The sequence below is a fragment of the Musca domestica genome, unplaced genomic scaffold, assembly GCF_030504385.1.
Source record: "Musca domestica strain aabys unplaced genomic scaffold, Musca_domestica.polishedcontigs.V.1.1 36, whole genome shotgun sequence".
Taxonomy (NCBI): domain Eukaryota; kingdom Metazoa; phylum Arthropoda; class Insecta; order Diptera; family Muscidae; genus Musca; species Musca domestica.
Genome location: NW_026712318.1, coordinates 6,223,453 through 6,246,560, shown reverse-complemented (window position 1 = coordinate 6,246,560; position 23,108 = coordinate 6,223,453). Strand labels below are relative to the sequence as shown.

Genomic DNA, 23,108 nt, shown 5'->3' with positions numbered 1-23,108 from the left:
TTTTTTTTACAAAATTCTTATATTGGGGAAAATCACCCGAAATAAGAATGGAATTTTGGAGTTATTTCACAAGATTGAATATATAATAGAAGGAAAATACAGTTTTATCCCAAAATTGTACAATGCGTTGCCCAAAAACGTCGAAAATATGCATTTATTTTCCAACCGAATTTGAAATAATTTCAAATTATTGTATATTTTATTTAAAACAATACATACACTAAATGTGTATATGTGTTGACAGAATAAGGGCACCAAAAGAAAAGAATTGTATTTGGGGTGTAGCTTTGTTTTTCCTTCTGTAATTATGCCATGGGTTGACCCGCCGAATCTGTTAAACCCAGTGGTTAATCTACAGTCTAAATGTACTATTCCTTGTACCATGGTGTGTTTAAATTCCAAAGATGGGCGATTGAACAGCACAAATTTAACGCCGTCGTAAGAGTTGTTATATCTGTCAATTTTAGACGGCGTAAATCGGATAAAACCAACTCTGCCTTGTCTGCTCTGTTTTCGCCTTTTGTCTTTTGTTATAGATCGAAAACAAATATTTAATATAAATTATTAAGTAATTTAATTAAATGATTGTACATTATTAAGCAGGACTAATTGTGAGATTTGTGTAGAATAATTTTAATAACACCAGGCTCCCTAAAGCTGCAATATCAGTCTCATTGCAGAGTCGGCATACATTGCATTCTGTGCAAATTGCCTCCCTCTCACCTTCCTTTAAAATTTGCAAATTATTTTAAACATCCACAAGCCACAAGGAAAAGTATGGTTAATGGTTAAAACATACTACTTAATATTTGGGTGATTTTTTCGTCGAATCAAGTTCAAATCGAATTGAAAAGAATATTGAGAACTACAAGAAATGGCAAGCGCTTTGGAAAACTTCGTTAATAGTGTGAGGAGTCTGAGTTCGTCAGGTAAGTTATGCTAATCTCTGCACCACCATTTTTGGTGTATGTGATAAAGGAAGTTCCAATTTACTGTCGTTCTGTTCTAATAGGTGCCTTTGAAGACTTGGCAACTCAACTGCTAGATTCCACTGAAATTTTATCTAAAAACTGGAATATTCTCGACAATGTCCTGGAGACGTTGGATGTGCAACAGCATTCATTGGGTGTTCTGTATGTGTTGTTGGCGAAATTTAATAGTTTGCAGGTGCGTTCTAAATATTTAAAATTTTAAGAAAAATGTATGGTTATTTGTTTCATTACAGAGCTCAAATGCCGATATTCAAGTTTTGCTGAAATCTGTCAAAGACTTTATACAACAATGCAATACCTATCAAGTGCGTTTGGCGGCACATGCATGTGAGTATATAAAATTTTGTGATTTTCACTAAGACGTAAATGATTCAAGATGCTGATGTGAAAGGTTGGGCTGTGCCAGACATATTACTATCATCATATAGTAGAAATAAATTAATCATAAGTCTTGCATTTCCAAGTGACAGGCTTTAGATCGAGATAGACACCACCCCTAGAGTGTTCCCAACAAATTTGTGCAAACAAATGGCTTTGAAACTACATTTTTTGGCTCTTCCAAATTAAGTTGTTTTCGTTAAAAATTGTGTTAATCTTAAAAATACCGAAAGTAGCCGTTTTATTACGGTCTATACAACGACGTGGACCTGCATAGGCAAGTTTTACCATTAGCCATTACAATATTCAAATGCGAAACTTGAAAAAAAATCGGTGAATGAGTATGCCGCTAAAATCATAATACAGAATATCAGGAGATACCGTTATGTGAGGGATATACGATGATGTGGACCCGTGGAATATCCATGACGAACTTCAAATACCAAATTTGAAACAATTTCGGTGAATAATGTCGCTACAATCATCAGTATACCGGATATCGAGAGGTGCCGTTATATGGAGGTTATACGAAACCGTGGACCTCCGCGGACAATTTTCTATTATATGCTGTTGTATCCATTACGAACTTCAAATACCAAATTTGAAACGTTTCCGGTGAATAATGTTGCTACAATCACTAAAATACCGAAAATAGGGAGGTAGGATTATATGGGGGCTATACCAAAACGTTGACCTACATGAACCATTTTCAATACCTAAAGTCCTGCAGACATAATATACATTTGAGTAAAATTGTATCAACCTACTTTATTTCGTTCGGAAGCTAGAGTGATTTCCACAGACGGATGGACGAACGACATAGAATTTTATGCTGATCGAGAATATATATACTTTGTGAGGTCTAAAAAATATATTTCGAGGTGTTACAAACGGAATGACAAACTTAATATACCCTCCATACTATGGTGGAGGGTATAAAAAGATAGGAAACTTACATCTCAAGAATTGTGGCAGTTTGGCAATTTGCATTGACCTGATCCACACCTGCATTTGTTTCAGAAATATGAAAAATTTTCTGTGAGTACCTATGTCAATTTTTAATTTCTTACTATTCTTCTTATATTTTAGATTACGAACTCTGTCATCAGTTCACAAATGTAATGGTAGGTCAGCCTCGCTGCATTCTAGGTCTTACAACACTGTCCGCTGCCATTGATAAAATTCGCACATCCGATACTCAACTTACCCCCATACATGCTGACCTTTGTCAACTAAGTCTTAAATCGAAGTGTTTTCGTGTAGCTTTGAAATACTTAGATGTTGATATAACAACTATATCAACAGGTGCTGAAACCAGAGGACAAAACCAAACGGTAAAAGTAAAACAATAATTCATTATATTAAACTAATATTCACATACCAAACAAACAAATTTTGTATTTTGTATTTTTGTATTAATATAGGATACGACCAACAATGACGCCAAATACTTCTTACTTTACTACTACTATGGTGGCATGATTTACACTGCTATGAAAAATTATGAGAGGGCATTGTATTTCTTCGAAGTCTGTATATCAACACCTGCCATGGCTATGTCCTACATTATGTTGGAGGCATACAAAAAATTCATATTGGTATCATTGATATTGCACGGAAAGGTACGTAATTATAATCAGAATGTAATGCGACATTTATATATTTTAAATAAATTACAGATTCAACCTATACCAAAATATGCATCTCAAGTTATTTCACGCTTTATGAAACCAATTGCTCAGGTGTATCATAATTTAGCTGTAGCATATGCCACCACATCCAGTGAAGAAGTAAGAAACTGCATCAGCAAATATAGCGAAACATTTGTACGTGATAACAATATGGGCCTAGCCAAACAGGTAAGGTCATGCGAGTTTTTTGCTTACACTCAATTTGATTGATACATTTTTATCTAACAGGTTGCCACTTCGTTGTATAAGAAAAACATACAGAGACTTACAAAGACATTTTTGACATTATCCCTGACTGATGTTGCTAGTCGTGTCCAATTGCCATCAGCAGCTGTTGCTGAAAAGTATATTTTCAACATGGTATACATAATTTTAAATACACATATATTGTTTGCATTCTTATGAGTTTCTGTGCATTTAGATAAAATCTGGTGAAATTTATGCTACCATCAATCAAAGGGATGGCATGGTTGTCTTTAAAGATGATCCTGAAAAATATAACTCAAATAAAATGTTTCTTAATATTCAAGAAGACATGGAACATGTAATGGGACTGGTTAAACAAATTAATAAAATGGAGGAGGACATCATATTGAATCCGATTGTAAGCACTGATTTTACTCCGTGAAAAATATTTCTATTAAATGCCATTTTTGTATTTACAGTACATAAAAAAAGCTGTTGGAAATGCAGATGACGATTTGGCGTCTCAAAATGCAAAGTCCTTTGCTGGGTATGCGTTATGTTTGTTTAATTTGTTGAATACATTAATAAATTTACTTTTTTTTGGCAGTGATCCAATTGATTGATGATATCACATAGAAAAATATTTCAAACTATTCAATAGCTTTGATATGCTCTCACATCAAAAGCGTACTGTGCAGTTCATTTGTCATCTTCAACAAAATGCTCGAATGAGTTTCTTCCTCATTGTTTAAGGATAAGAACATTCGAAAATACAAATTTCATCGCTATAGTAAAATCAATAAACAGCACCGAACCACTGTGGCAAAATTAATCACAACTAAACAACTACTTTGCCTACTGAACATTATTATGAATAATTGTTTTTAAAAGAAAAAAGAAAATAAATAAACATAAACGCAGAAATACTAAGATTCTCTATTGTAATGCTGCATAAATGGAGGGGATTAAAACAAACCATATATGTGTGGTATACGTATATTCTTGATGAACGTAAAATAATGCATTAAGGCGACATCACAGGGTGAGATAAAAAAACTGCAACAAAGTCAAAAGGCATAATTTTTACATTTTTTTTTATTTTATCGAATGAAAGAAAAATATGTCTGAAATTGCATCAACTTTTAGAATGACTATCGGATTTTATGGCGGCTCACACAATCACCATGACCGGCGCTTGAGTTCTGGTGGCCAACCGAAGGTGCACATTTTCAGCTGACCCCTTCGGCAAATAAACACGATCATTTTGTTTGTTTACAAACTGCTGGGCAAGGAATGTTTTCTAATCTCATCGGAAAAAACCAAATTCGGCAGCTCACCACTTTCGGCCAAGCTCTTTTGAGTGTATTTTCTTTCTGTTTCGGAATTTCAATGGGTTTGGGATTTCAATGTGTTTTCCCCGAGCTCATTTTTCAATATTTGCCGAATGGAATATTGCGATATGTTCAGGTCACGAGCCATTTTTTGGTCAATCTGATTTTTGGTCTGCTGATGTTGCTGTTTTCTTCCGTCCACGTCCTTGACGTCGGGCTACGCTATCAGTATCAAGGCAACGAGCGATGGTACGTGACACAAAAGATTTATTCACATTTAAATGCTGGAGTGTTCTAACGATAGCCACTTGTGGTTTTCCAGCCAAATATAAAGAAATCACACTATCACGCTTGAATTCCATCATCAATAACTTTTTTCTGGAAAATTCTAACCAAAATGCTTTTTTACGCTTGTAAACAATATAATGTGCTGTTACTGGAAAAATTTGAACAGCTATCGGACGAGAGGCTTAGAAATGACAGCAGTTGGTTGCAGTTTTTTCATCTCACCCTGTATTGTTTATGTATATTTTGTTAAGTGATGGTAAGCAACGTGTGCAAGAAAATGTTTGTCCGTCTTCATTTCTGTTTTCCCATTTTATTTTTTGGCTAAAACGTAATTTTTCTACCGAATATATTTGATAACTGAATTAAGTGGTTCAATTGGTATGCATGGCGTTCTTAACTTTTTTTCATAATCAAATTCTCGCCTTGCCAAAAATAAAACAATTGTTTTTTTTATTATTAATATATTGATTTTATCAAAGAGATTCAATTAAAATCATACCACCTTTTCACAATCAACAAAAAATTCTTTTTATCGGAAATGGTTGGCCTAATCATATGGCTTTAACCACACACAAACCTGGGGGACCACCATACTTACCCAAGTCAATATCACGCCATTCGTTATGCACTTTAAGGTGATAAGAAATATTAATCAAGCGATTTGTTATTAACTCTTGCAATGGTTTAATTTTACCATCATATTTTTGTGACAGCGAAGTAAATAAATTAGTGAAGTAAATAAACAACATGCAGTTACCATGCGGTAAAAAAGTTACAAATTTTATTTGATGTAATTAAAAAAAAAAAAAAATAATACCTAACACTTTAAATACATATTGCTTTTGATATTCATGCAGTCCACAGCAAACAAATGCGAATGTATTGGAATTTGTGGTACTAATCTATAGTTTTGCAAAATAATCATAGTAAAGTGCTAAAAGATTTTACTTTTGATTGATTGATTACTCGTCATATCTGTTCTACAGATTATAAAATGTTTGTGAAATTTGATTTAACATCGATAAGATCTACACCAACGGAGATAATATCAATGGAACATAGTTAGCTAGTTAATTGGGAGTATGAGGAATAGGATAGATAATATTTTCATTGTGGCAATAGACATGGTTTCCAACGAATTAGGTTTGCCACCAAATAAAAAATGAAAACTATTTGCGGTGAATTAGGCTTTTGTAAAGGGTTTGGTTCGTAAAATGAAGGAATTTGTTTTCGATTAGTAACGGTCTTTATTATACGCTCAGCCATATGACTAGAGAGGGTATATATTATTTGATACGGTCAAAACGTGCTTAGTCGAAATATAGGTCGAAATTTTGAATATCCATTAAGCTAATTAAACGCAAAATTAACATCCGATTCCATTCAGACTTGGAATATCTGAATATTTCCATCAACACAGGTTCTGTTTTAAAAAACGGTAGAAATCGGACCATTCCTTTTGGTACCTCCCCCACAAAATGTCAATATTTTCATAGAAAAATAATTTTCTGCACAGTAACATTGCAAATCCTAATATTTGCGTCAGTCCTAAGTCAGGTGCGAAAATGGACAATATCGGTCCACTCCATCAAGTACCCCCCCACAAAGGGACAAATTTTTGAATACAAAAAAAATTGAATTTGGACAAAAATTTGAATAAAACTCTTATAAAGTGTGATATAAGAATCCGATTGTCTTCAAATTTCACACATTACAATTTTTTCATTAACCCAAGGTCTGGTGTTAAGATGAAATACATCGGTCCACTCATTCTGGTACCTCCCCCACAAAAGTTTGAAATTTTGGACAAAACAAATATTTATTTCGTGCACAGAAAGAGAAACGATAATCCTAATATTTGCGTCAGTGCGTCAGTCAGGTCAAGTACCTCCCCTACAATAGGGGTCAACATTTTGAATAATTATAACTCTTATAAAGTGTGATATAAGATTGTCTTCAAATTTCACACATCCCAATATTTTCATTAACCAAAGGTCTGGTGTTATGATGAAATATACCGGCCAACCCCTTCTGGTACCTCACCCACAAAGTTTCACAATTTTCAATACTTTTATCTGTCATAACTTGCGAAACAAGTCAGCGATTCTTTACAACTTGCTATATCTAAATATTTTTCTCAACCAGATACCTGAGGGCTATATCGGCCCATGACATCATAGTATGGCCAACATACAATTTCGCCTGTATTCTCGCAAAAGAGTATAAAACTAACTTACTCAGAATGAAGCTGCTGGACAATTCCTACATGAAACGTAAGCAGACAGACCCATTATATTATGATTTTCATTTAAAATTAAAAAAAAATTGTTGTTTTAAATTTTAAAATTCAAGACCATTTTGTAAACTGGTAGATGCAGTTCGATAAAATCATTAATGAATAAACCATTAATTTTTGTTTTTTTTCGCAATATTTTTTCTTGCGCCACAAAAACCGGTTGGAATAAGCAAATGACTTTTTTTTTTGATTTTTAATGAAAACCAAAATATTTGTACGTAAATTTAATTGATGTAATTTTTATCCCCCACGTGTGTACCTTAGTAATGAAGTTATAACTATTACATGAAAAAGCAACAATTATCAGCACGTTTGGTTATTTGCGATCATTTGTGTAAATTGTTACTGGATGTTGGGTAAGACTTTTTAATTAATATTTTGAAATAATTTTTACTAGGTCGACTTCAGGCTTTGCTTGAAAAAACTGAAGTTCATCCAAAAAAAAAAAAAAAAATAATAAATAAATAAATAAGTAAAAATAAACTGTAAATTTTGTTAAAGTCTTAAAAATATGGAATATAGCCGTAATATTAGGGACTTTACGACGACGTGGACCTGTATAGGCAATTTCTGTCATAAGGCATTAAAATAAATGTCGCTAAAATCATCAAAAATACCGAATATAAGGAGGTACCATAGGGGCTATACCAAAACTTGGACCTGCGCAGACAATTTTCTGTAATAGGCTGTGGTATCCATTACGAACCTCAAATACTAAATTTGAAACATTTCCAATGAATAATGTCGCTTAAATCACCAAAATACCGAAACTAGGGAGGTATCGTTATATGAAGACGTGGACTTTTACAGACAATTTTCTGTCATAGGCTGTAGCATCCGTTAAGAACTTCAAATACCAAATTTGAAACAATTCCGGTGAATAATATCGCTAAAATCACGCTATCTTTTGCACACATATTCGGTATTTTGATGATTTCAGAGATATTATAGATTGGAATTGTTTCAAATTTCATATTTGAAATTCAAAATCGGTACTACAACCTTTGACCGAAAATTATTTATGCAAGCCCACATCATTCGGTAATTTGATAATATTAGCGACATTATTCAACGGAATTGTTTTAAATTTCGTATTTGAAGTTCGAAATGGGTACTACAGCCTACTGCAAAAAATTGTCTATGCAGGCCCACATCTTCGTATAGCCTCCATATAACGTTATATCCCTATATTCTGTATTTTGATGATATTATTGACATTATTCAACGGAATTGTTTCAAATTTTCTATTTGAAGTTCGTTACAGCAACTACAGCCTCTGACTGAAAATTGCTTATGCAGGGCCGCGTCATATAGCCCTCATATAGTAATATTCATTTAAGCAGTAAGTTCATACCAAATAGTGGAGGGTATAAAAACTTCGTCCCGGTCCGGCTTTTTTTATTTGTTCTTAAATTATTATTTACATACATGTATGTATGTATGTACGCTTGTGAGCATTTATATCCGATAATTAAAAGTTGGAAAGCGTACAGTATTTCTTTGTTTTGTTTTTTATCCATCCATATTCCTGCAGATATAAGTTCTATATTTAGCTGCATTCAAATGGATATTTAATGCAAAATTCTGTAGGAATTGTATGTGGACTGCATGAATATATAATATTATATGTTTTCAATTACGTATTCATTTTGAATAAAATTTCTTTGGCATTGATTATATAACCTGCGCATATACATACATACATATCTATGTACATGTTATGTACGATTCTTCGGATTTTCCATGGTGCAATTTTATAGTGTGCCCCGATAATTGCAGCACTTTCTAATGATTTTGATTTTGAAAAGAGGAGAAGAAAAAGCTTAAGTTATACTTGTGAAAAATGTTGCTTTGGGCACGCAAACATTTTGGCTGTAGACCTTGGACATTCCAACGGGACTCAGCACCATCGCACTCAGCACGCGCCACCCAAGAAATTTGATGCTATTTCCGACATTTTTTGCTTTCATTCAATAAAATTAAAAACAAGTAAAAATTATGGCATTTGACTTCGTTGCAGTTTTTTTTTATCTCACCCTGTATACCCACATTACAATCTTCGATGTTGGATGAAATCTTTAAAATATCTCAGCCACTTTCTGTAATTTGATATGGTACTTAATAATATTAATGCGATTTCAATACCACCTCCAAAACATCATGAATATTTCAAATAACATATATATGTGTGAGTGTGTTTGCATACACAAATCTGCAGCTTAATAAAACAAATTTGCATGTTTATTTAATTAAACCTTGCCCTCTATAACAACGGATTCATTCTCTTCCAAAAGAGAAAAAAAAAAACAATAATGAAAGGTATTCGTTAAATTTAGTATACAACAATATTTTTAATAAAATTTTATTATTGTTATTTTTAAAACAAAACAACAGCGTCTTTTTTCTGTTCGGTTGATATAATGACAACAATTAATAATAAAAGATACATACAAACATGCGAATATAAATATAATATTAAATTACAACGTTTATTCTTTGAGAAAAATCTCGAATTTAAAACAAACAATTTATCGCGTTGTGTTCAGCCCAAAATATGTACAGAAGAGAACGAGAGATTGAGGGTATTTATTAAAAAAGTGTATTTGTTTTGCTACATAACTTTATAATATGATTTTTTTATCTAGAGCAGAATTCCGGCAGATATGATGACAAAGGTGCAAATTAATTCAATAATAGAAAAAATTCCATTGTGTGAATGGCGATGTGTCTTCGTTTCTTTGTTTATCTCAAATCAGGAAAATAATAAAAATAATGTATTTTTACAACAACAAAAATGTATCGCTTTGGAACCATCTTTTTTTGGTAATAAAATTTATGCCGTAAGGCGGAACTACTAATAGGTGTGTCTGATTATCCTAAAATTTGTAACAATTGTTGCCAATTTTTTCCGAAATCTGTTAACACAAAAGTTCTGCTAAAGACATGTAGCGATGTCCGTCCGTCTGTGGAAATCACTCTAGCTTCCGAACGAAATGAAGTAGGTTTATAAAATTTAACGCAAATGTATATTATGTCTACAGGATTTTTGGTATAGAAAATTGGTCATGTAGGTCCACGTTTTCGTATAGCCCCCATATGACGGCACCTCCCGATATCCGATATTTAAATGATTTTAGCGACATTATTCATCGGAAATTTGTAACAATTGTTGCCAATTTTTACTGAAATCTGTTAACACAAAAGTTCTGCTAAAGACAGACAATTTTTACAAATTTAAATAATTTTTCATTCAACATTTTCAATTCCAAAATTGGTTTGACAGTTTTCTTGCCAAAGAGAATAAAACTACTTTACTCTCTTAGCAACTTCTTTGCTGGACAATTCTTGCAGGAAAGGTAATCAGACACACCTAATACATCGTTTCTATACATTTTTATTTTAATTGTCAATTTTAATTTTAAATACAATGATATTCAGTCTTTGTGTGTAAAACGTCAGATGCCAAAATACGTAAAAAGTAAATATTTTCAGTGCAATTCAAATTTTCAACAAACACATTTACTGGTTGTTTGTGGATGAAATAATCTATGAGTTCATTGACGTTGTTGGGTCGTTTAATTACTTTTGAAAGTGTGGCCATTAACATTTACTAAATATAGAATTTGCATAGGTACTATTTTTATATAAATTTGGTTTTTTTAGATGTGCCTTCCTCGCCTCTCTCTTCTGATATTGGTGTCTGAACACAAGAGCTACTTAAATCTAAACATGTGTAAACTAGTATTTTTGATATTTACAAATTTTGTTTTTTTTTTAGGCGTAGCTATGTTAGGCTTCTATTTTTGTTTGGCATAGTTTTACTTCGAAGCAGAACACTGTCTGTCTGTCTGTCATTAGTACGCCTCCATATCACAGGCATTGCTACAATGTAGGTGCAGCCGACGTCTTGTAGGTATGGCAGATAAATTATCATAATACTGGACCACAAATTTGCCTTGGTAGTTATTTGATGAACACAAATCTTGAATGGGCCCCACCTCCTGCGTAAAACCAAAACAACTATGACCCGATGTCATTGCTCCAACTGAGGTATGTGATGCTGCTGCTGCTGTTGCATTTCGTAGTTTGTACACAGCATAGGCCAAATAGCAGGGTTCCAATGTAACAATAATTCTTAAAGCTATAAACAATATAGTTATACATTTATGTTTGATGATGTCTTTTTCGTGACTTAATAACTTCTTAAGCAAAACGCTAAAAGATCCCTGTAATTTGATCCCTTTAGAAATACAATTTACAATAATTGCCTTCGCCTAGACTACATGAATTAACCTGTTTTGGATTTTCTTGCAATTGGTCCAGTGACTAATGAACTAGATTTGGCCATCTTTTTGATGCCCTGCGATATTTTCGATGTTGATGACGACGCTGAAGACAACTGGGCCACCGGCAAATTATCATATATGGTCACGTAGATTTTATGACTGACATAGATCACAATAAAGCCCAGTATCACCACCAACAGTGATATGAAGGTGTAGGCCAATATCGTTGGAATATAAACCAAAAACATTTTCACAGCAATTTGTAGCAATTCTCTCCTCTGTTTTTGACTGTTAATTCAGAATTTCTTCTTTTTATTTTGGCTGGGTTTTCACTTCGTTTCCAATATGTATTTAAATTTAACTATTTGTCAAAATGGGTATGCAAGCAAGAATTTTATAATTTTATTCACTTTGATCGAAAGTTGAACTAAATTTTTGTTGTTTCGTTTGTGTTTTGCTTTGTCGTTCAGCTCCGATTAATTTTAATTAAGAATAGCGTTTTTTGTACCACTCGACTCGACTAGCAGACAGTAACTTTGGGGATACAACTGAAAATAAAAGTAAGGCACCGGTGCTGCTTTGCTTTGCTGTTTTTGTTGCTGACGTTTGTCGTTTATCTAGCTCGCTCGAATGAAATGCGTTTTGTTCCACGCTCTCTCTCTCTCTTTGGAGTTCTCTTGGTTTGTTATCAGTGGCGTCTAGGGTACAGCCAAAGAAAAATGTTTTTTAATGCGGCTATTGCATATTTTTATAGCCTCCACCCATGGTACAATAATTATTTTTATTTTCTTGGCTTAATATGTCAACTTTATTTGTTTATGTATGTGTATTCTTTTCAAAATAGAAAATTGTTCAGATAATATTCAAATTCGGTGTTTTCAAATGATTTTTGTAACGTATTTTTCTACAAAATCCATAGTTTTTGTATCGAAAAAACCCTTTAGAGATATATAGAACATAATTTTGAAATTTTGACGTTTTATTCAGATTTCGCGGTTTTCAATTATTTATTCAAAATCAATGTAATAATTTTTTTTGGTTTTTTCATTGTTTTGATAGTAATTTTGACATTACAAACCAAACAGGTAGATCTCTATACTTGCAATTTTTTCAAAGTTAGCGTACCTTGTCTTCATTGTACCATGCCTCCACCAAAATGGAGTTTGTAACACCTCGAAATATATATTTTAGATCCCACAAAGTGTATATATTCTTGATCAACATAAAATTCTATGTCAATTTATCGATGTCAGTCCGTCTGTGAAAATCACTCTAGCTTCCGAACGAAATAAAGTAGGTTGATAAAATATATATGTATATTATATCTGCTGCAATTTTGGCATTGAAAATGGGTCATGTAGGTCCACGTTTTGTTATAGCCCCCATAAAACGGTACTTACCGATATTCGATAATTTGATGATTTTAGCGACATTATTCACCGAAATTGTTTCAAAATTTGATATTTGAAGTTCGTAATGGATACTACTGCCTACGACAGAAAATTTTCTGTGCAGGTCCACACCTTCGTATAGCCCCCATATAACGGTACCTCCCGACATTCGGTATTTTGATGATTTTAGCGACATTATTCACCGGAATTGTTTCAACTTTGGTATTTGAAGTTCGTTCAAATTTGGTATTTGAAGTTGACATAAAATTGTCTGTGCAGGTCCACGTCTTCGTATAGCCCCCATATAACGGTACCTCCCGATATTCGATAATTTGATGATTTTAGCGACATTATTCACCGAAATTGTTTCAAAATTTGATATTTGAAGTTCGTAATGGATACTACTGCCTACGACAGAAAATTTTCTGTGCAGGTCCACACCTTCGTATAGCCCCCATATAACGGTACCTCCCGACATTCGGTATTTTGATGATTTTAGCGACATTATTCACCGGAATTACTTCAAATTTGATAATTGAAGTTCGTTCAAATTTGGTATTTCAAGTTAACATAAAATTGTCTGTGCAGGTCCACGTCTTCGTATAGCCCCCGTATAACGGTACCTCCCGATGATTTTAGCCCCATTATTCACCGGAATTCTTTCAAATTTGGTATTTGATGTTCGTAATGGTTACTACAGCCTAAGACGGAAAATTGTCTGTGCAGGTTCATGTCTTCGTATGGCCCCCATATAACGGCACCTCGCGATATTCGAAATTTTGATGATTTTAGCGACATTATTCACCGGAATTGTATCAAATTTGGTATTTGAGGTTCGTAATGAATACTACAGCCTATGACAGAAAATTGTCTGTGCAGGTCAAACTTTCTGAATTGATACTACAGTATATGACAGGGGATTGGCTGTGTAGGTCCAGGTCTTCTTATAGCCCCTATATAATAGTACCTTCCTATATTGATGATTTTAGTTACATTATTCAAGTTTCGCATTTGAATGTTTTAATGGCTTATGACAAATGTTACCTAGGGAGGTCCACGTCGTCGGTTAGACCCTAATATGACGTCAACATTTGTTATTTTTAAGATTTTAACAGATTTTTGTTTTTTGTTTTTTTTTGAAAATTGTCAAATTTGTTTCTATTGGTGGAGGGTATTCAAAGTTCGGCCCGGCCGAACTTAAAGTTTTTTTATTTTTTGATTTATTTTTAAAAAATTTTTCAAGTTCCTTTCAAATGGTGGAGTGTATAAAATGTTGGATCTGACCGAACTAAGCTGCTTTTTTACTTGTTTCTTCTTATTTGGTGTGGTTTCTTTCATATCAACAATGACAAACATTTTTCTTTTGGCGTCAGAATTCTGCAAGGAATTCTCATTGTACTCATGTTTTTTTATTGAATGCACTCGTGTTATCTCGTTCGCTTTTTATCTCCAGAGGTAAATGAAATTTTATTTGTGTTTGTTCGTGTGTGGGTTTGTAAATATTTTGAAATATTTTTTTTTTCAATATTTTCATTCAATTGTTTGTGATGTTGTTGTTTTAATTTACGATTATTGAATGAATTAATAAATGAACATTTTTAACATATCTGCCTACCTACATATACACTTGTTCGCTTGTAGCGCGTCGTATATATCTGTTGGACAATATATGTGACAGTCATGCACTTCCAGGTCCATCTTGTTTTGTTGCAATCTACAACAGAATAAATGATAAAAGCCGAAAGCAACAATAATAATAATAAACATACAGAGATACCAGTCTAGTATCTATGGTATTTTTGCCATTGTACGTATATGTGTAGATATACCTATATGCAATATAAGGGATGGGGGCTTTAGGGGTATATCTTTATGTAATTTGTTTTACAATAAATATAATTCTCTCAAATCCAGAATAACCTTCATCACATTGAAGTACGGAGTCTTACGTCTTTTCCATTTGAAATCGTTTAAAAATTTTACCTTTTTGGAGAAAGGAACATACAGGGTTAGATAAAAAACTGCAACAAAGTCAAAAGCCATATTTTTTTACATTTTTCTTTAAATTTTATTGAAGGAAAGCAAAAAATGTCGGAAATAGCATCAAATTTTAGAATAAGTTTAGATTTGTTCGAATTGGTCACCTTTGGCACGAATTATGGCCTTCAAACGGTCAATGAAACCGTCACACGCTGCCCAAATGTTGCTCTGCGGTATTTTGGGCCATTTCCGGCGAAGCGCTTGCTTGAGGTAATGGACACTTTGGTATTTTTTAGTGTATACCTTCCATTCCAAAATACTACAGAGACACAATAGTCCAACGGATTGGTATCCGGAGATTTTGGTGGCCATTGTGCGCTGGAAATGAAGCGCTGAACCTCATTTTGTAACCATTCTTGGGTGGCGCGTGTTGAGTGCGGTGGTGCTGAATCCTGTTAAAATGCCCAAGGTCTACGGCCAATATGTTAGCGTGCCCAAGGGTTTAATAAACCCTCCAGAATATTTTCGCGATAATATTTATTCTGATGCCACGGCCGATTAATACGAGCGGAGTGCGACCATCGGCTGTTATGGCGGCCCAAAACATTACCATGGCCGGTGCTTGAGTTCTGGTGGCCAACCGAAGGTGCACGTTTTCAGCTGACCTCTTTGGCAAGAAAATACGATCATTTGTTTATTTACAAACATCTGGACAACGAATTTGTTCTCATCGGAGAAAACCAAATTCGGCAGTTCACCACTTTCGGCCAAGCGAAGCAACTCTTTAGCTCTTTTGAGTCTATTTTCTTTCTGTTGCGGTGTAAGTTCTTGCACTTTTTCGAATTTCAATGGCTTTATCCCGAGCTGATTTTTCAATATTTGCCGAATGGAATATTGTGATATGTTTAGCTCACACGTCATTTTTCGGCCACTGCGTCGCGGGTTTCGATCAAGTCGCTTCCTTACTTTTCGAACCATTTCTGCTGATGTTACTGTTTTCTTCCGTCCACTTGCTTGACGTCGGGCTATGCTACCAGTAGCACGGTAACGAGCGTGGTATGAGACGCAAAATATTTATTCATATTTAAATGTTGGAGTGCTCTAACGATAGCCATTTGTGGTTTTCCAACCAAATATAAAGAAATCACACTATCACGCTTGAATTCCATCACGATTTTTTCTGGAAAATTTTCACCAAAATGCTTTTGTACGCTTGTTAACAATGTAATTTGCTGTCACTGGTTACTTTCAAAAAAGTAAACCAATTCGGAAGGGGCCGACTATATGATACCCTACATCACCATGCATATTTAGTAGAGCTCCCGTATCAAAAGAATTTATTTGAAGTAGATCATACCAACTATCAACGGTTGGCTTTAGAGCAGTTATAGTTTGGTTTCAGGGGGAACTAATATATGGCAGGCATGACGAAGACATTTTTATCTTTTATACCAAATAACATTGCCATAAAGTGCATGATGTCACTTCAAAGAGGATTATATTAAAACAAGTAAAAAAACATTAAGTTCGGCCGGGCCAAACTTTTAATACCCTCCACCTTAGGGTAAAAGAAACATTAGAAGAAATGTGGCAAAAACCATTAAAATGCCGAATATCGGGAGGTACCGTTATATGGGGGCTACATCAAAACGTGGAGCTATAATTACAATGTTCCGCCACACGAACTAGGACCCATTATGACCCACAAATACCAATTTTTAGACAAATCAGTGAAAAAATGTGGCAAAAACTATCAAAATACCGAATATCGGGAGGTACCGTTATATGGGGGCTATAACAAATCATGGACCCATACATGCAATGTTTCGCCACCGGAGCTGGAAACCATTATGACCCACAAATACCAATTTTTAGACAAATCCGTGAATAAATATGGCAAAAAAACTAAAATACCGAATATCGGGAGGTACCTTTATATGGGGGCTATACCACAACGAGGACCTATACATGCAATGTTTTGCCACACGCTCAGGGACCCGTTATGATCTACAAATACCAATTTCCAGACAAATCCGTGAAAAATGTGGCAGAAATCATCAAAATACCGAATATCGGGAGGTACCGTTATATGGGGACTATACCAGAACGTGGACCTATATATCTCATTTTCAATACCAACCATCCTAGACACAATGCAAATAGCTCTGCTAAATTTTGGCGCTCTACGTCAGATAATGTGGGCTGTATCGTGATTTCAACAGACGGACATCGTTAAATCGACTTAGAATTTTATGCTGATTATGAATATATATACTTTATGGGGTCTAAGACGAATATTTAAGGATGTAACAAACGGAATGACAAAGTTAATATACCCTCCTTTCCAAGGTGGAGGGTATAAAAATATATATCTATGGGAGCCGAGTTCCAAATGGAAACGTACGTCCCGAAATTCACTTCATTTGGGTTGATATTAGTCATTATTTGCACAATAAACCTGAAATCGGATTAAGGATGTATTTGGGAGCTATATCCGAATCTGAGCCGATCTCGTAAATGTATTTTTGAGCTATATAAGATATCTGGTACCAAATATCTTTGTTGTGGAGTGCATATTACGCATGCTAGGGACTTAAAACCCCAAATCGGATGAAACATATATATGGGAGCTATAGCTATATCCGAACCGATTTTCACAAAATTTTATGTACCCCAAGTTTATTCAATGGCTTACAATTTGGGTTCATACCACATGCAGAATCTTAATTCAGAAAATATTTCCCATGTTAAAGATATTTTTAGAACAACTAAATTTTTATAAATCAAGTAGAGAATGATGGAGGATATACAAATTTCGAACTGGCTGAACTTAACTTTTTTCCTTATATTTTTTAGTTAGTTATTAGTTGTTCGAAATTTCCCCACTGTGACTCATTTATTTCCAATCTTCGGCTGCAATAAAAAATACCGTTTTCAGCTCAGTTTTCCGTTTCCCAAAAATTCATGAGTCACGAGTGGGTTAATTTTATTGCAAACAATTTGTTTGGGTTCACTGCTTATTTTTATCGCACATCGTATGACAACTTGGTTGCGTCAGTTAGCTAATTGAAAATATATTCTCTATTCTGGATTAGGCATAGATAAAATATCGTGAATCGCCAACAAAAAGTGGTATTTTTGTGCGCCAACCAACATACCATTCTAATGCCAGACATTTATTTAATTAATTTGAATGTGATAATTTGCGAAACTTTAACACCTTTTGATATTAGCACGAGTTGGGGCATTTTGAAAACAACAAAGATACCATTACAACTCTCCCTCCCCACTTTATTAGTTCCCACAATGTTTGCATATAAGTCTATTGGTTTGAGAATTAGAAAAAATACGGAAATCAAACATAAGATTATTTGCCAAAAAATTGACGTACAAGAAAACTTTTATAACGTGAGACTTGATTCTAGCAGCATACAGTTCTTATTGAGTTAATTGATGATAGATAGATAGCATTATGAAAATCTGCAGCATAAGCAAAATTTTTGTAAGACAAGCCCCTGCTTTTTCCAGTTATGGCAGAGTCTAACCAATGTATTCCTTTATTTTAACCAAATTTAGCTGGTTCTCTCAAATTAAGACAAACAGACTTAATGTCCTTCGTTATATAAGGTACTAGCAAGTGCCCGCTACTTCGTCAGGATGAAATGAAAAAACTGCAACCAACTTCAGACGGCTGTCATTTCAAAGGCACTCGTCCAGTGACACCTCATTATATTGTTTACAAGCGTACGAAAGCATTTTGGGTGGGAATTTTCCAGAAAGTTATTCATGATGGAATTCAAGCGTGATAGTGTGATTTCTTTATATTTGGCTGGAAAACCACAAGTTGCTATCGTTAGAGCACTCCATCATTTAACTGTAAATAAATCTTTTGTGTCTCGTACCATCGCTCGTTGCCGTATCCCGACGTCAAGGAAGTGGTCGGACGAAAACAGTAACATCAGCAGAAATGGTCCGAAGAGTAAAGAAGCGATTCGATCGAAACCCGCGTCGCAGTGGCAAGAACTTACACCGCAACTGAAAGAAAATAGACTGAAAAGAGCTAAAGAATTGCTTCGCTTGGCCGAAAGTGGTGAACTGTCGAATTTGGTTTTCTCCAATGAGAAAACATTCGTTGTCCAGTAGTTTGTAAACAAACATAATTATCGTGTTTACTTGCCAATGAGGCCAGCTGAAAATGTGCACCTTCGTTTGGCCACAAGAACTCAAGCGCAGGCCATGGTGATGGTGTGGGCCGCCATAACAGCCGATGGTCGCTCTCCGCTAGTATTAATCGACCGTGGCATCAGAATAAATGCCCAATATTATCGTGAAAATATTCTGGAGGGTGTATTTTGGCCGCAGACCTTGGACATTCCAATAGGACTCAGCACCATCGCACTCAGTACGCGCACCCAAGAATGGATACAAAATGAGGTTCCTCGCTTCATTTCCAGCGCACAATGGCCACCAAAATCTGCGGATACCAATCCGTTGGACTATTGTGTCTGGAGTATTTTGGAAAGCTAGGTTGGCACTAAAAAATGTCAACGTGTCGATCACCTCAAGCAAGCGCTTCGCCCGGAATGGGTCAACATACCGCAGAGCAACATTCGGGCAGGGTGTGACGGTTTCATTTGCCGTTTGAAGCCAAATTCGTGCCAAAGGTGATCAATTCGAACAAATTCGAACTTATTCTAAAATTTGATGCTATTTTCGACATTTTTTGCTTTCGTTCAACAACATTTAAAAAATAAAAACAAGTAAAAAACTGTAAGTTCGGCCGGGCCGATCTTTGAATAAATAAAAAAAATAAAATTCGTTAAAAATTCTGTTAAAATCTTAAAAATACCGAATGAATGTAGCCGTTATATTAGGGTATATACGACGATGTGGACCTGCATAGGCAACTTTTGTCATAAACCATTACAATATTGAAATGCGAGTAAAAAATTCGGTGAATAATGTAGCTAAAATCATCAAAATTCCAAATATAGGGAGGTACCATTATATTGGGGCTATACGAAGACGTGGACCTGCACAGATAATTTTCTGTCTTAAGCTGTACTATTCAATATGAACTTCAAATATCAAATTTGAAACAATTCCCGTGAATAATGTCGCTAAAATCATCAAAATACAGAATATTGGAAGATAACAGTATGTGGGGCTATACGAATACGTGGACCTGCGCGGACAATTTTCTGCCATAGGCTGTAGTACCCATTACGAACTTCAAATACCAAATTTGAAAGAATTCCGGTGAATAATGTCGCTAAAATCATCAAAATATCGAATATCGTGAAGTGCCGTTATATGGGGGCTAAACGAAGACGTAGACCTGCGCAGACAAATTTCTGTCACAGGCTGTAGTATCGATTACGAACTTCAAATACCAAATTTGAAACATTTTAGGTGAATAATGTCGCTTATATGGGGGCTATACCAAAACGTGGGCTTATATCACCCATTTTCAATACTAAAAGTCCTGCAGGCATAATACACATTTGGGTTAAATTTTATTAACCTACTTCATTTTGTTCGGAAGCTAGGGTGATTTCCACAGACAGACAGACGGACGGACATCGCTAAATGGACATAGAATTTTATGATGATCAAGGATATATAAACTTTGTGGGGTCTAAAATGTATATTTCGAGGTGTTACAAATGGAATGACAAACTTAATATACCTTCCATACTATGGTGGAGGGTATAAAAATGTAAAAATTATGGCGTTTGACTATTTTTACCTCACCCTGTATTTATTAAAATTTTGCAAACACTTACATCGACCACATAACACCATGTTTTCAATCAACTGATCTTACTGGATAATTCTTAGTGAGTAAGTTTTTCCAGTAAGATTTTGCAAACTCTCAATAAGTCAACTGTAAAAATTACTCTCTTTACTAGCTCTCATTTAGTGGCTTTTGGGTTATAAAACAACTTTTTATATATTTCCCTGCATGACCTTAAGAAATAAAACACAGATTTAATTTAAAGTTTTTAAATAAAAATATTTGTTTTTTTTTTTGTTTGTTTGTTTATTATTAATAAGTAGGTAGGTTATAGTTAAAAAGAGTTCAATCAGACTGATGGGAGCAGGGGTCTTGGACTTGGATTTTAAAATAAACTTACTTGTTAAATGTATAAATTGTAGTATTGTAATGTTATTTCTCCGGAGGGGTGAATTGGAATTTCGAACAAAAAATAACGTAGAAGATGAAACTCAATTTACATTGAATTAAACTAAAATTGAATTTGATTTTCACAAGTCTAGGGTGGTTTACTTTTCTTTTACATTTTAATTGCTATAGATTTTTGCTTTTCTTTTTGTTTTTCAAATTTTCATTCCAATAAAATGTTGCATGTGAAAGAGGGGAACCCGCCGGCGGGTAGTAGAGAACAAAAAAAAAAAAAACATACTCATAAATTTACATACAGTATTGTGAGTTGACAGTGGTGTGTATGTATGTTCGTGAATTTCTTGTGTTCTTGTTTCCACGACACAAGAGTAGTTGATTTTTATATTGTTTTTGTTGTTGTTATTATTATTGTTTGTTAGTTTTTTTTTATTTGTAGAGGCGCCAGCACTATTTAACAAAATTAATTTCTATTAACATTTGTATGGTTCAATGTTGCCAAAGGAAAAGGGTCTGTAGTTTTGTAATAATTCAAGTAATTCAAAATATATTCAAATCAAATTTAGTATTGTGAATAGTTATAACAAATGTATAAGGAAATCCGTTTTTTTAATTGAAATCAAGCCCCCTGTAAAATAGGCCTGTGAGCCCATGCGGCAACTAAGACATTATTGTGATTTGATATTCAAAGATTAGCGATTTTATGCCATGTTAACGTTAGAATTTTTTGTAGGGTTAACCTACTTTGAGAGGATTTATTTGAAGTAAAAGTAATGGATATGACTATTTAAATCAAAATCCAGTGGTTTAACCCTCATATATATAAACGTACTTTTAGTCTCTTTGAATTTATTTATGAATATATTTATGATTTATGATATTTATGATTTAAATATATTTTTTGACAGCAAATTTAGTTGTCAGATGGGCATACCGACCGACCTCATATAGAATCAAGTTTGAAATATATAGAACAGGGAAACCCCATTATGTTTTCTATTTCCCTTCTTCAAAGTATTAAAAAAATGGCAAAACAATTTAAAAAATCTTTAATTAAATGTTTTTTGTTTTAGAAAATCACAGACTTCAGTGTCAGATAATTATTTTTTTGTATTTATGTAATGAGTTTTGCTCATTCCAGTCCATTGTATTGCCAGTCCTGATTTAGATTAGGTCAGTTTACTTGCGGCAATTTTTAGCGCTCTCTTCTGGACGTGACATTAGCAATTTGTTTCATTTCCATTCCCCTCTCTCTCTCTCTCTCTCTCTCTCACTCCCTACAAATAGAGACTTGCCGCGTGTAAATTTGCCAAATGTAAATGCGGACATATCCACCCACCAAATTATCATCAGGATTATATTAAGAAAATCTCGATAAAATTTGACAGAGGTATTTTCGAGCAGTATCCGATGTCCGGTATCAAATATCATTATTGTGGAGTGCGTATTACGCTTGTGAGGGACTTTAAACCCCAAATCGGATAAAACATATATATGGGACCTATAGCTATAATTGAACAGATTTTCTCCAAATTTAATGAACTTGCATCTAGATTGAATTCGATGGGATGTACCAAAATTCAGGTCATTTGGACTTATAGTGGTGCACAATTAACACGAAATCGGCTGAAGATATATGGGAGCTATACCTAAATCTGCTCCGATTATCACCGATTTGAATAGGGTTCGTCCTTGTTTGGAAATTTGCATCTCAATCGGATAATAAGTGCGACCTGCATTTTGTTCACAAGAATACATGGACAGACGGATGCACGAATACAATAAAAGGCTACAAAAAATAAACAACCTTTGGAGAATTTTCCAAAAAAAAAAGAAAAAAAAAACATTGTTTAAAAAATTCTATCTGGGTCATCAGATGTCTGAATCGCATGATTTTTTTTTTGCCTTATATTTGTATTTGTCTAATATATGTCTAATAAAGGGTGCACCATGTACGCGAGGCTCCAAAAATAGACAAGCAACTATTTTTGTCTGCTAAATTAATACTGACTGGAGTACGGAAAGTGTGAAACAAAAGGTTAATTGGGCTGTGATACATTTCATTTTTTTTTTAAATTGAGTTGTTTATCGCTTTTTATTTGACAAAAAATTGGAAAAAAAAGGAGATTCTTGCAGGTTCTGAAAAA

General features: G+C 34.2%; 2 protein-coding genes across 4 annotated transcripts; one reads left to right on the top strand and one right to left on the bottom strand.

Annotated features, from left to right (window-relative positions):
- The first annotated feature begins 471 nt into the window (after nt 1-471).
- LOC101894855 (COP9 signalosome complex subunit 3) lies at nt 472-4,171 on the top strand. Of its 3 annotated transcripts, XM_059125900.1 has the most exons (11): nt 473-611; nt 670-929; nt 1,013-1,167; nt 1,226-1,319; nt 2,460-2,710; nt 2,795-2,992; nt 3,050-3,229; nt 3,290-3,421; nt 3,483-3,665; nt 3,727-3,794; nt 3,855-4,171. In XM_059125900.1, the coding sequence occupies exons 2-11, from the start codon at nt 875-877 to the stop codon at nt 3,868-3,870; spliced, it is 1,332 nt and encodes a 443-aa protein (XP_058981883.1). In that variant the 5' UTR covers nt 473-611; nt 670-874; the 3' UTR covers nt 3,871-4,171. The 3 variants fall into 3 exon arrangements, with proteins under 3 accessions (XP_058981882.1, XP_058981883.1, XP_058981884.1); XM_059125899.1 differs by having other exon boundaries at nt 472-929; XM_059125901.1 differs by having other exon boundaries at nt 473-929; nt 2,460-2,704.
- Nucleotides 4,172-10,923: 6,752 nt separating this feature from the next.
- Nucleotides 10,924-11,744, bottom strand: LOC101894697 (uncharacterized; the record flags this gene model as incomplete). Its single annotated transcript, XM_059125914.1, has 2 exons — nt 10,924-11,303; nt 11,456-11,744. Coding segments are annotated over 2 exons (576 nt in total), but the record flags the coding sequence as incomplete, so codon positions are not given.
- Between the last annotated feature and the right edge of the window lie 11,364 nt (nt 11,745-23,108).

Excerpts from the sequence above, each read along its gene's own strand:
- LOC101894855 (XM_059125899.1), top strand. The coding sequence starts at position 875 with ATGGCAAGCGCTTTGGAAAACTTCGTTAATAGTGTGAGGAGTCTGAGT. Across the intron at positions 2,993-3,049 it reads CATTGATATTGCACGGAAAG|ATTCAACCTATACCAAAATA; the intron begins GTACGTAATTAT and ends AATAAATTACAG. Across the intron at positions 3,422-3,482 it reads AAAAGTATATTTTCAACATG|ATAAAATCTGGTGAAATTTA; the intron begins GTATACATAATT and ends CTGTGCATTTAG.